The sequence below is a fragment of the Entelurus aequoreus genome, linkage group LG04, assembly GCF_033978785.1.
Source record: "Entelurus aequoreus isolate RoL-2023_Sb linkage group LG04, RoL_Eaeq_v1.1, whole genome shotgun sequence".
NCBI classification, from domain to species: Eukaryota; Metazoa; Chordata; class Actinopteri; order Syngnathiformes; family Syngnathidae; genus Entelurus; species Entelurus aequoreus.
Genome location: NC_084734.1, coordinates 74,568,487 through 74,583,179, shown reverse-complemented (window position 1 = coordinate 74,583,179; position 14,693 = coordinate 74,568,487). Strand labels below are relative to the sequence as shown.

The following is a 14,693-nucleotide window of genomic DNA, read 5'->3' as shown; positions in this document are numbered from 1 at the left end:
TCAGTTTAGGTCCCAAAATATATGTATCATTTTGAAACAAGTGATAAGAACACAGATGAACAATTAAGGGCTATGTATTGAAAACACATCAGCGAGAATGAGAATGTTTTGCAAAAAATTTTTTTTTTAAATCCCGAAAAATAAGAAAGCAAAAAAAGGAAAAATATTTTAATACCATGGCGTGTAGAAAAGTAGATAATAACTTTTACCTTATGAAAAAAGGTGATTTTTACCCCCCCAAAAAACTTGTAATGTTAAGTTCTTTCCCCCATTCCTTTCATAATGTGTGGCATTTTTAAATGATTCCATGAAGGACATCTGCTTTATGGTGAGTTGATTAGCAGTCTCTTTTTTTCTGGCATGCATGTTTCAGATTCGGTAACAAGACGGTGCTTGGCCAAAGCGTGCCCACGCATCTGACACCAAATCAGGTTTTTGTACAAGCTGCTTGTGTTTCAAGCCCTACGAAATCTGTTTTATATATTTTTTTCAGATATCGTTTTCATTTTGCAGAATTTCGTTTGTTACCACCTATAGTGGTATAGTGTCCAAACTTTTTACACCAAGGGCTGCACACTGAAAAGCGAAAGAATGTGGGGGGCCACTTTGATACATTTTGTACTTTAAAGATGCTAAAATCAATACAAGGTACGAGTGTTAAACTATATATATAAAAAACATTTTGAGTTTTAGGTAACAAAACAAATACCGTATTTTCCGGACCATAGGGCGCACCAGTTTTAAGGCGCACTGGTCTATTTTTTATCTTTTTTTCATATCATAGGCGCACCGGATTATTGGGCGCATTAAAGCAGTTATATATATTTTTATTTTTTTCTAAATGTGAATTCTTGTGGTCTAAATAACATGTTATGGTGGTTATTTGGTCAAAATGTTGCATAGATTATGTTTTACAGATCATCTTTAAACCGCTTTCTGACAGTCGCTTCCGGATGCGGGCGGTCTTATTTACGTGGCTCGCCTTCGACAGCGTCTTTTCTCCGTCATCTTTGTTGGAGCTAACTGTTTTAATGACATTCAGACTTTACTTAAATCAATAACAGAGCAGCATCTAATCATCCGGAAACAACAACACCAGAAATGTGTCCCGTGAAAAACCGACCGACCGGAACTCTAATAGCTAAAGTTCCTTGGGTGAATAATTGAACTCACTACACCGGTATGTTTTAGCGCTTTTATGGCGAGTTTACTGACAGATATAAGTAAGAACTTTACACTACTTTATATTAGATATGGCAACAGCGGAGGATTAATGTCACATAACAACAAGATAGAGGAAAAATAAGAAGTTTATCGACGCGCGGACGCGCACAATTTTTCAGGACTTATGCAGATCCCAAATGCAGATCAGCAGATACCAGAATGTAAGAAAAGTTTCTTTTGCATAATATTGCGAAACAATATGTGTAATGTTCTATATTTTCAATGGAACATTTAAAATGTTGGTGTTGTTTACTTGAGACATATTGCAATCATAGTGCTGTCTACACTTATCTCTTATGTTTGGCTGCCATCTACTGGTCACACTTATCATTACACCCGGTACCAAATAAAATTGCTTCTAGGTGAGTATGCTCAACCTAACTTATTCCTTACATTAGGCGCACCGGGATATAAGGCGCACTGTCGAGTTTTGAGAAAAAAATAACATTTTTAAGTGCGCCTTATAGTCCGGACAATACGATAGTTGTTTTTTCTAAGAAACATCGTTATTAATTTTGGCCAATATGGCAGTTTTACGTCAGTTTGAAAGTCTAAATGTCCATCCATCCATCCATTTTCTACCGTTTGTCCCTTTCGGGGTCGCGGTCTGTTTTGATTATTTTTTTGATTGTGTCTTGAGTCCATTTTTGTCCTTCAGTTCATTTCCCATTTACCTTCTTTATATTCTGAAAGTAAAATAATGCATTATTAATGAGATGTATTTGCTTTGTCACCCGTAATGCAAGGCTTAGATGTCTATGATTCGTTCTGATAACTTCACTAATATTTGATTGGTGTGAGCATCTTGTGTGTACAAAGTGTCCGAATGTGACCCTTGCAGCCTTAAGTTTAACATACTTTGTCTGACCAGGTGAGTATGAGATGTGACGCCATCTACTGTCTGTCATAATGTGTTTCTCAGCAAGGGCAACAAGTAGCACCAAATATATTATATACTATTCCTAAATAAATGAATTCATGGGAAAGACCGAATAAACAAAAGCAAAAATTACTTGGAGCAATTCAAATGGCAATAATGAGGCTATTAATATACATCTTTCAAAACTTTGATCCTTATACAGTGATGATGAAACTAATGTCATAAATCATGTTTGATATACTGTATTTATGTCATATGAATATTTGGTGGATAACAAAAGACACTACAGTAAAGATTGTCAGGAGAGACAACCGGATCGAGGGATCACTGGTATGTAACAACTGGTTGTAAAAATATAGTTCTTGACAGTCTTTTCACCCAAGTTCAAGCTAGAAAAGAACTTGACACTGATTTTACCCTTAGGATTTAGTCTATCGACACTTGAATTGATCTACCCATTTGAAGTGACCACAGCCTTGACAAACCAATGAGTTATGTTGCTAATTTTAACATTAATAAAGAGTCTAGAGAGAGAATAATAGCCTACAAAAACGATTTAAAGCGACTGAGCATTGTTTTTGATTCAGCACAGTACTTTTTGGACCATTTTTTTCTCGATACCTATAATACCACTTTCTGGACATTTTTTACCCCAGTAATAGACATGAAAAATCATGGCTATTTAACAGCTTTAAATAGGTATCGTTCACATTGGAACACATTATTTTAACACTGTGTAACAGAAATTCTAACCTAAAATATGTTCCAGTCTGATCGGTTTAAATTGCTTGGTGTGTTCCTTGGTTGGTTAAATGTAGGCACACCTCAGATACGCACACGCAGATTGTATTACACGCACACACTTCTGAATTCCTTGCGCACAGGTACAGTATATATACTACACGTTGTTTTTATGTCGATATACAGTACAGGCCAAAGGTTTGGACACACCTTCTCCTCATTCAATGCGTTTTCTTTATTTTCATGACTATTTACATTGGAGATGGTCACTGAAGGCATCAAAACTATGAATGGACATATGTGGAGTTATGTACTTAACAAAAAAAGGTGAAATAACTGAAAACATTTTTTATATTCTAGTTTCTTCAAAATAGCCACGTCCTTTGCTCTGATTATTGCTTTGCACACTCTTGGCATTCTCTCGATGAGCTTCAAGCACACCTGTGAAGTGACAACCATTTCAGGTGACTACCTCTTGAAGCTCATCGAGAGAATGCCAAGAGTGTGCGAAAGGGTAACCAGAGCAAAGGCTGGCTGTTTTGAAGAAACTAGAATACAAAACATACAAACAAACAACACAAAATGGCGAAAAAGACCCCCAAAGACACCTCGTACCACCCCTGTTTTCTTTGCGAGGATTATGACTCATTCTTCATCTAAATGGGAATATATCAATGTTAGTCGCCATCCCAGTGACAGCAGACATTGTACAGTAAGCAATTATTTATTTGGTTCGTTGGCGCTAATGAAGTCTGCTGTGAGTAATAATCACTGATTTTGTTGAAGGAAAAACCGAACCTTGTGATGCTTTTGTGATATTATTGCAACGCCGCATATGCTTAAAATGAGCAAAATACATAAACAGTTCATGTTGTTATGAATGTGTCTGTTACTACATTACATACTACTTACAGCGTGTATATACAACGTTGAAGGAAGTGTTTAGAGCAGGGGTGTCAAAGTCAAGCCACCTGTTGCTGTTTTGCACGCAACATTACTCCATCAGTGCTGGCGCTAGACATTTTCAAAATGGGGTCGCAGGGACCCCATCAAGTCATAAAAATGGGGTCCCAGAGTAGATTTTTGGGGTCCCACTTTTTTGTAACCGTTTTGAAAACAAATGATAAATGTATGCATTATGCTGTTATATCTCACATTCTATATTGTGTTTTGGAAAAATGTTGTTATAAACGTTGCTTAATTCATTTAAAAAAAACAATACAAAAGAAAACACATTTTTATGCATATGTAAATGTATTCAGTTATAAACATTCATTCACTTTCTTCTTTCCTTCGTGGATCTAAATTTGACTGCTGCCGGGTATTTTTTTCAAATTTTTTATTGTAATATTTTCAGAATGTGTTTGTTCTATTTTTAGCCAAAGTAAGACAAAGAAAACAATATGAAGTTGTCTTTATTTTTTAGTTTTAATGCCATGATTTGAATAGTCCGGCCTGCGTGTGCACAGATTTTCCTTCATGCGGGCCCCTGAGCTAAAATGAGTTTGACACAGAATAAAGCGACTCCAAAGTAGCTCCATTGTAAGCCGACTTTTGCTAAGATTTATTTATTAGGGTGCACAAAAAAAGAAAACAAATATGTTATTGTCTGGTAGGATTTTGAATTATAGACAAAATTCCCCAAAAATTGCAGTTCCCCTTTAAAAACTCTGTTTTGACTGTGCACATGACAAATACACATCTTGTTTGTACTGCCAAGAGTAAAGTAGGTCCACATTTTTGATTGATTGAAACTTTTATTAGTAGATTGCACAGTACAGTACATATTCCGTACAATTGACCACTAAATGGTAACACCGGAATACGTTTTTGAACTTGTTTAAGTCGGGGTCCACACCGCATAATGCTGTTCCACTTTATTGATATTATGCATATGTAGCCGCGATGATGAGGGACACAGATGTAACTTTGCAACTCCGGGTTTTTCCTGCAGTGACGTACAATCAAAAACGTAGGCAAGTCTGTGAACGCCTTCACAAAAACGCAACATCCGTTGTATTTCAAAATAAAAATCCAGTAATTTGACGAAAAAGAAAACACCAAAATAAAGCCACAAGTCTTCAATATTTATATCAAGTAAACTTAAGGAGAAACCAAAACAAGTTACAGAATAGGGCATTTGGTGAACTCAAAACATGAAGAAAACAATTATAACTGTTTTGTTGCTGGTGTGTAGCTGGTCACGTGACCAGTTCAGTTCAACGTAACTCTTCAATGGGCGTGTTGGAGCATTAGAATATGCATGCAGTAAGTTACTCGAATATATGTGGTTGTTTCACAGCCACATTTTACATAACACACAAGTTAAGTAGCATCGTTTGTTGATGCGTGTGTAGTTTGAGCCAACATTCTCCGAAACGAAGGCTGGGAGAAACACGAATGAGGAATAGGACTGTAATTGTTTGTAGCTAATAATGCTAATAGTGGAAGTTTAGCGCTAGCGAGCTAAATGCTCGGAACCAGGAAGGCGAATAATGTTGGTCGCTGATGGCTGCGTCCGGGCAGTAAGCATATGTTTGTTGCCCGTTAACTATTGTTTCATGTGTTCAAAAACCGGGACGTCGTAACGACCGTAATAGTTACTTAGCGTGCTAGTTAGCCACTCTCTTTGGAAGAATGAGAAGAAAACAGCAGCATTTCAAAGGAGCAGAAGTCAGCTGCTGCGTCAAATACTTCCTTTTCGGATTCAATATTATATTCTGGGTAAGTAAGCGGAAGCGTTTAAGTGTTTACCTGTGTATGTCAATATGTTTTGCGTATGTTCAATTGTTTACTTTTTTAAAGAGCTGACAAAGCCACGTTAGCATGACGTTAGCGACATTGTTGTAGACATCCATCCATCCATTTGTTTTAGCCGCACAATGCTGCTAAATGCTCCTCTGCACTCACTAAAAAGCTCAGTAAAGTAGTCTAATTAAGTAGAAAGTTATTCACGCCTGTTTGATTTGTGTTGTTGCGAGTTGTCTTTTAGCAAAATAGTGTGTCAGTGTGGGTGGGGAGCGTTTCCACGGAGTGTTTCCAGCCTGAAATGCGGGTGTCTGGGACAGACTGGAAAGGAGATTTTTACAACAAAGTTCTAAAGCTTAGTAGGGATAATGTTCGATAAGAAATGATCAAGTTCGAGCCTATTATCGAATCCTCTTATCGAACCGATTCCTTATCGATTCTCTTATCGAGTCCAGATAGGTTGTTGTATATGGAAAAACACAGAATATTTGGTTTAACAAAAGCTCACTTTTATTATATAAGAACAAAATAAAATCTAATAAATAAATACATATTGACTGTTACCCCCCCAATAAAAATAAAATAAAATAAAATAAATAAATATTGACTGTTGTTACCCAAAGTATATTAAGTGGGATTTTTCAGAAAAACAAATATATACAGTAACACAAAAACAACCTGTCTCTGTGATCACCATAGGTGTATAAATAATAATATAGTTTTAAATAAAATCAGTCCCTTGGGCACAAAACTGAAAATAATACAGCTCTCCAAAAAGTGCACTTCTGCTGCTATTTGACATAACTGTTTGTTATGATGCTTTGACATTTTTGCACTTTATTTCTTTATTGAAAGAAAATTCTATGAAGAGAGAAGTTGTTTGCAAATGTGGTTACAATGCAAAACAATAAAAAGTTAAAGCTAAAAAAAGAAATACACTTTATTGAGTTAACATTATTTCTTTACAGGGGGAAATATGTGATGTTATGAGCTAGGGAATATAACAACTACACTACCCAGCATGCAACGGGAGTGACGAGCATGCGAGGTAGCCCCAAAAAGTGTTGTTGCATGTCGACCCGGCAGCTAAGAATGAGGTTATGAGCACGCTGTGAAAGTAAACGTCAAGAACTCAGCCAACACGCCTCGTCTGCATTATTTATAATTAGACAGACAACACATATACAGTGTGATTTTGTTTTGTTTACAAGGAAAGAAAAACAAAAGTTAAAAAAGGGAGATCATGTCATATATGTTGTATATATATATGTATGTGCTGCGGTTGCTTTCAGAACGTTGCGACAGCTGCCGTAAAGGAGGTGCGTTGCTAGCCTGGTTGCTATGTTTCCGGTTGGTCGTAAAACTGTTCGTCATGTGTTTGTACCCTGCTCAAATCTCTCAGTAAAGTTATTCATTGGATTATACCTTTTTGTTTTGAACTTTATTACACCTTGGAGCGACTTTTCCGGTCCATTGTTTTTCCCGCTTTCCCTATCTGCGCCTAATGACTGAGCTACGTGATGTCATTTATTGTAATGTCCCACCGGGTATTTCTGGTCGGGACGGGATTCGTTCCCAGGGATTCGAATAAAGAACCAACTCTTTTTCTTTACTATAGTGGTCTCAATAACGGGTAACAGTTCTCAAAATGGGATTAGAGTCCGTGGAGTCGGTTCTTTTCTTATCGAACAACCGGGAAAATCGGTTTCGAGTATCATCCCTAAAGTTAAAGTACCAATGATTGTCACACACACACTAGGTGTGGTGAAATTTGTCCTCTGCATTTGACCCATCCCCTTGTTCACCCCCTGGGAGGTGAGGGGAGCAGTGGGCAGCAGCGGTGCCGCGCCCGGGAATAATTTTTGGTGATTTAACCCCCAATTCCGACCCTTGATGCTGAGTGCCAAGCAGGGAAATAATGGGTCCCATTTTTATAGTCTTGGTATGACTCGGCCGGGATTTGAACTCACAACCTACCGATCTCAGGGCGGACACTCTAACCACTAGGCCACTGAGTAGGTTTAGTGATGTATCAAATTATAGGTGTTTTTTTTTTACCCTTTGCTTTCATATTTTGCTGTGTTTGTTGCATTTTTGTTGTGTTACGCTTGATTGTAAAATATGTCGATCGAGAGGGTGTGTGTGACGTTCATATGTTGTCAATATTCAGTGTTTTATCGTTCATAGTTAATATTGTAAATCCCACATTCTTTATTTTCATATACATTCTGGCTGTCTCGTTCAGTAAAAAAATGTGAGATCCCATTCCGTTTTTTATGGTGGTCTGTCATAACGTTTTTAGCATTCATCCATTCATCCATTTTCTACCGCTTAATCAGACATTATTGTGAGGTTTTGTGTTGGTGTTCCTAGAAATAGATATACCGGCCCCCAGACACATTTTTTTCCTCTAAATTTGGCACAAGAGTCAAAATAATTGCCCAGGCATGGTGTAGTAGAAGAATGTGGCCATAAACCCAGAAGTTGGTGCACTTTGACAGTCACCTTCGACCCGAAAATGGCGAAAAAGACACATCGTACCACCCCCGTTTTCTTTGCGAGGATTATGACTAATTTTTCGTCTAAATGGGAATATATCAAATATTTAAAGGAGCAAAAGTCAGCTGCTGCGTCAAATACTTTCTTTTCGGATTCAATATTATATTCTGGGTAAGTAAGCAGAAGCGTTTAAGTGTTTATCTGTGTATGTCAATATTTTTTGCATATGTTCAATAGTTTACTTTTTAAAGAGCTGACAAAGCCACGTAAGCATGACGTTAGCAACATTGTTGAAGACGTCCATCCATTTTTTTTTACCGCATAATGCTGCTAAATGCTCCTCTGCACTCACTGAAATGCTCCGTAAAGTAGTCTAATTAAGTAGGAAGTTCTTCACGCCTGTTTGATTTGTGTTGTTGCGAGTTGTCTTTTAGCAAAATAGTGTGTCAGTGTGGGTGGGGAGCGTTTCCACGGAGTGTTTCCAGCCTAATAGAGTGTCTACTCTAAACTATTAACGTTATTGATAATAACTATGTAGGTGACAAGAGTTTTTATTTGGTCACCTTTAGTACTTTTTTATGAACCAAACACCACCCTGATGTGGATTTCTGCAGATGCACACATAACTAATTATATTATTACCAAGGAACTTGTTAAAACATCTGATGCAGATGCAACTGTTCATTAACAGTAGTAAACATTGTTAGAAAGACATATCATCAAAGTTTTTTTTGGAGTTATAATTTGAAAAGGTTGGAAACATGCAAATATGTGTAGATCAGGGGTGTCAAACATACGGCCCGACCCGCGAACAGGTTTTACCCGGCCCGTGAGATCAGTTTTCTAAGTATAAAAATGAGCCGAAAATTTTGAATGAAATAAACTGCTGTTCTAAATATGTCCACTAGATGTCGCAATAGCAATTATTTGCATTTTTGTAGATTATGCCACATATGTAAACAAAAATAAACCACATGTTAGTGCACCAGTCGAGGAAAATTAGCAAACTACATGAATAACATCCTGTACTTTGATTTTGATATTTTTTAATTTTGATGGATTGAAAATTAACACCAATGAGTTGACTGATGAACAGTATCACATAATTTATTCAGAAAGTATAAATAACAACAAGTAAAGGTAGAATACTATTAACCGCAACATGTAAGTGTAAAAAAACCCCAACAACATTATGATTTGTACATTTTCAGAATGTGCTTGTTCTGTTTTTAAACAAAGAAAACAATCTGAAGTTGTCTTTATTTTTAAGTTATTGTGCCGGGATTTTACCATTCTGGCCCACTTGGGAGTATATTTTTTTCCACGTGGCCCCCGATCTAAAATTAGTTTGACACCCCTGGTGTAGATGATACTAAAATGCTGTAGATTCCAAAGGTGGCTGGATTCCCAAATGGTGTTTACTGAATCAAATGGTGACTTGATTTGATTTGTAGTCTTTGCCTTTTGTGTTAGATTTCACTATTTGACATTATGACATAAGTGAAGATCTCAGCGCGTAGATGATTAAGGTGTTTTTTTATTGGGCTGTTTGTGAGATATTAGTGAACAATGTTGATGTCAATGCTTTACTATACAGAGCATAAGTGACTAGTTGCATAATTACCCTAATGTAAATAATAAAGGAGTTTGTGAAAATATCTGTCCGATAATCTGAAGGAGATGCTACTCAGTGTTGGCACCATTGTTTAGGACATGGTAAACAGTTTCATCTGCATTGTGCACGCATCTGTCCACATCGCCCTTTCGTCCACATCCTTCTATTTGAAAATGTATTCTGTTCAGACTCTCACCCCGCCTTCAGCTGTCTGCATGGGGCCCCAGTGTGACTGGCGTGGTAGTATAATGTCTGTGGGTGAAGGGATGGCGTGTCTGCGTGACCCACGGGGTCTTCCCACACACATGCCTGGCTACAGCCCGGGCCTGCTTCTCTTCATGCAACCCTTTCACTCGCTCCACCATTATAAAGCCTGGGCTCTGTGGGACAGCATTGTTTCTCACAATTCCACACCCATAAATGCACAGAGTGATGAACAATGACTGGGTGGGTGAATTGGTTAGTCGCTTTCTACCATATATTCTGCTTGTGCCTGGCTCATATGGGCCACATGCAAATGACTCTCTTTCTCCCTCTTTCCTAACCTTTCTTCAGCACTGCCCTTCCAAGTGTCCTTTATACTTGTATTATTAATTTGAGATGATGCTTGCTACACGCTATCATATTCTCTAAAGAAAAGGCCTTTCAAATTCAATTGAGCTGACTAATCAAGTAGGACGCATTGAGTCATAGTGTTAATCTGTTTCGCCTGACTTTTGCAACGTTCTTGTTTTGACACTCTGACCGAGCTAAAGGCTCTATTTCTGTCTTCACAGTTCAATCAGCAAGTTTCAACTCGCTGGTTCTTTCTGTTAGTAATCACCAGAAGATGTTCTATTTGGTATGAGCTGTGAAGCTGGACTGGTCAGACACATCGGTGCTTTATTAAAGGCCTACATTTTTTTATTTAAACGGGGATAGCAGATCCATTCTATGTGTCATACTTGATCATTTCGCGATATTGCCATATTTTTGCTGAAAGGATTTAGTAGAAAACATCAACGATAAAGTTCGCAACTTTTGGTCGCTGATTAAAAAAAAAGCCTTGCCTGTACCGGAAGTAGCGTGACGTCGCAGGTTGAAGGGCTCCTCACATTTCCCCGTTGTTTACACCAGCAGCGAGAGCGATTCGGACCGAGAAAGCGACGATTACCCCATTCATTTGAGCGAGGATGAAAGATTCGTGGATGAGGAACGTAAGAGTGAAGGACTAGAGTGCAGTGCAGGACGTATCTTTTTTCGCTCTGACCGTAACTTAGGTAAAAGGGCTCATTGGATTCCACACTTTCTCCTTTTTCTATTGTGGATCACGGATTTGTATTTTAAACCACCCCGGATACTATATCCTCTTGAAAATGAGAGTCGAGAACGCAAAATGGAAATTCACAGTGACTTTTATCTCCACGACAATACATTGGTGACGTACTTTAGCTACTGAGCTAACGTGATAGTATCGTGCTTAAATGCAGATAGAAACAAAAGAAATAAGCCCCTGACTGGAAGGATAGACAGAAGATCAACAATACTACTATCAGGAGACACTGAACCAAACACTGGACCTGTAACTACACGGTTAATGCTGTGCCGCCTGTCAAAGCCTAGCAATGCTGTTGCTAACGACACCATTGTAGCTAACTTAGCTACGGGACCTCGTCAGAGCTATGATAAAAACATTAGCGCTCCACCTACGCCAGCCCTCATCTGCTCATCAACACCCGTGTTCACCTGCGTTCCAGCGATTGACGGTGCGACAAAGGACTTCACCCGATCATCGATGCGGTCGGCGGCTAGCGTCGGATAGCGTGTCTGCTATCCAAGTCAAAGTCCTCCTGGTTGTGTTGTACAGCCAGCCGCTAATACACCGATCCCACCTACAGCTTTCTTCTTTGCAGTCTCCATTGTTCATTAAACAAATTGCAAAAGATTCACCAACACAGATGTCCAGAATACTGTGGAATTTTGCGATGAAAACAGAGATGTTTGTATTGGGATACAATGTGTCCGAATACTTCCGTTTCAACCATCGACGTCACGCGCAAACGTCATCATACATAGACGTTTTCAACCGGAAGTTTCGCGGGAAATTTAAAATTGTACTTTATAAGTTAACCCGGCCGTATTGGCATGCGTTGCAATGTTAAGATTTCATCATTGATATATAAACTATCAGACTGCGTGGTCGGTAGTAGTGGGTTTCAGTAGGCCTCTAAATAGGCACCAAAGATTCCTTCCCCATCAACAACAATGTTTATCAAGCTGACTTGGTGAGAGCCAACAACGATTAGTTTGGGAAAAATTATGATCCACGACCTTATGTTTGAGTACGTTTTAAAATGTCGACTGCTTTATTGTGACATTAGCATCCCCAGCATTGCTAGGTGCTAAACATACCAACTAACCATATTAAACCATAATAAAAGAAACACTTACTCAGGCCTTGACTTTTAACTTTTTAACTTGTCCAGGGTGTACCCCGCCTACCGCCCAAATGCAGCTGAGATAGGCGCCAGCGACCCCAAAAAGGGACGAGTGGTAGAAAATAGATGGATGGAGGTCAAGGCAAGTGTTGCCTTTTAGGGCTATGTAAATAAACATTGATTGATTGATTGATTGCTTGATTTTAGGGCACTAAGGCAAGTTAGAAGGGCACGTTGCCATGCTCATGTAACTAAACTGCGTCTTACTTTTTAGTTTGGTAGAAAATGGATGAATGGATAGTAGTTCTTAATACTTCATTTAATTGAATGCTTTTATTATGTCACTAATTTCCTTTTGTTATGGTCTGAAACGGCATTTTTCGTTTACTTTGTTTGATTTTGTCCTCTGTTTTTTCTGTTGTATTAGCTTTGCTATATTGTTATGCATGCCACAATCTCAATAAAGTTCAGAGTTGGAAACAAAAAAAATAAAAATAAAAATATATATAACTGTTCATTATAATTATTTATTCATTATTAATATACATTTGTCAGATTTTTGTAATTTCATGATGCCTTTATCTCTATTTTTACATTTTGTTAGAGGGAGGTATTTTTTAAAATTATTATTATTATTTTTTAAAGTACATGTAGATGCTGTATCGGGACAGATCCATCAAGAGTTTGAGCTGAAATATGTTGTCCAGGAATTAACTATACACAACAACACATTAACAAAATGCTGTGTCACATGATTGTTTTTTGAAGTAATACCAATACCTTTGTGACATGAAAAAAAACACAAGTATTGTATAAAAACATTGTGTTTACTTTTTGATATTAAAATAAAACACAAAGCAGTTTGGCTAATGAAGATGAAGTCTAATGAACAAGCTTTGTTCTTCTCTTGGTTAAGTACAACAGTTTGGCCAACAAAAGTAAAGAGGAGTGACACCTCACACATCGAATACACAATCTTCACAGCCTTCGTTCAGTTTAATGAGATGACAAAACATTTGAGCTAGTATTGATGTTATTTGAACACTGATACTGTTTGCAGTTAAATAAAGGACGAGTGAACATCCCAGTCAACAAAGTAAAGACTTTATAAACAAGTTGTGACAACGTTCACCACACATCGCCTGCTGAAAAACATCAAATAGTTTTCTCCTTCGCTGTATAATTTTTGTGTGAGGACAAGTGCGTCTGTCTCCAATTTTGTCCACACCTGTCATCTAAACACAGCAGTGCCTCTTAAACGCATGGCGGGAACCAAGGAAAATGACGTTAAACCAACCGCTTGGCTCAATTTACTCTGAGGGGAAATGTCCGCAGCAAAGTCTGTGTCCTTAGTCCGCCATGATTATCAAGCCAAATGATGCTAGTGTGCATGCGCCTGACTTTGTGTTGCCTGAAATGCATTAATAAATGACGGTTTTTCTGTAATTAAAAAATTACTAACCGTCTGGAATGTTATTGCAAATTATCATTATACCATTTACTGTTTCATCCCTCGTCCATTAACAAGTAAACGTAAAGGGCGGTCACAGCATGTCAATTTTTTAGGGCTTACGGCAAATGACGAAGGGGGGTCGCGGCTTTTGCCGCAGCTGTCGTGGTTAAATTTGAGTCCTGCTTACTGTAATATTTCCCGGGACGCTCACATATTACCGTTTATTTGAAGACTCAATCACAATCCTAACAAAGGTTTAAAAAAAGTTGCTGCAATAAGCGTCTTTTTGTGTCTCTTTCGCCACCTCTGGGACATGAATGTCGACCAGCCTGTCGGTCCATGTCCATATTTGTTTACTACCAGGTGAGAGATGCATGCAGTTGTCATCTTATAGTGTGTCAACTAGGGGTATGGGAAAAAATCGAATCGAATTCAAATCTCATTTTTCAAAAATCGATTTTTATTTATTTTTATTTATTTATTTATTTATTTATTTATTTTTATTTTTTATTAATCAATCCAACAAAATAATACAAAGCAATACCATAACAATGCAATCCAATTCCAAAACCAAACCCGACCCAGCAACACTCAGAACAGCAATAAACAGAGCAATTGAGAGGAGACACAAACACGACACAGAACAATCCAAAAGTAAATGATAAATGATAAATGGGTTATACTTGTATAGCGCTTTTCTACCTTCAAGGTACTCAAAGCGCTTTGACAGTATTTCCACATTCACCCATTCACACACACATTCACACACTGATGGCGGGAGCTGCCATGCAAGGCGCTAACCAGCAGCCATCAGGAGCAAGGGTGAAGTGTCTTGCCCAAGGACACAACAGACGTGACTAGGATGGTAGAAGGTGGGGATTGAACCCCAGTAACCAGCAACCCTCCGATTGCTGGCACGGCCACTCTACCAACTTCGCCACGCCGTCCCCAGTGAAACAAAAATTAATATTATCAACAACAGTATCAATATTAGTAGCAATTTCAACATAGTAGTGATTAAAAATCCCTCATTGACATTATCATTAGACATTTATAAAAAAAATTATAAAAAAAAAAGAACAATAGTGTCACGGTGGCTTTCACTTGCATCCCATC

The 14,693-nt window shown here is 38.0% G+C and overlaps 1 protein-coding gene across 3 annotated transcripts in view; it reads left to right on the top strand.

The window, feature by feature from the left end:
* Positions 1 to 5,040: 5,040 nt before the first annotated feature.
* Positions 5,041 to 14,693, top strand: part of tspan17 (tetraspanin 17) — a 38,183-nt gene continuing 28,530 nt past the window's right edge. Inside the window, exon 1 of one of the 3 annotated variants that reach the window (XM_062045675.1) lies at positions 5,041 to 5,113. In XM_062045675.1, coding sequence (XP_061901659.1) covers positions 5,105 to 5,113 — 9 coding nt within the window. In that variant the 5' untranslated portion in view covers positions 5,041 to 5,104. The other 2 variants (XM_062045673.1, XM_062045674.1) reach the window with 2 other exon arrangements.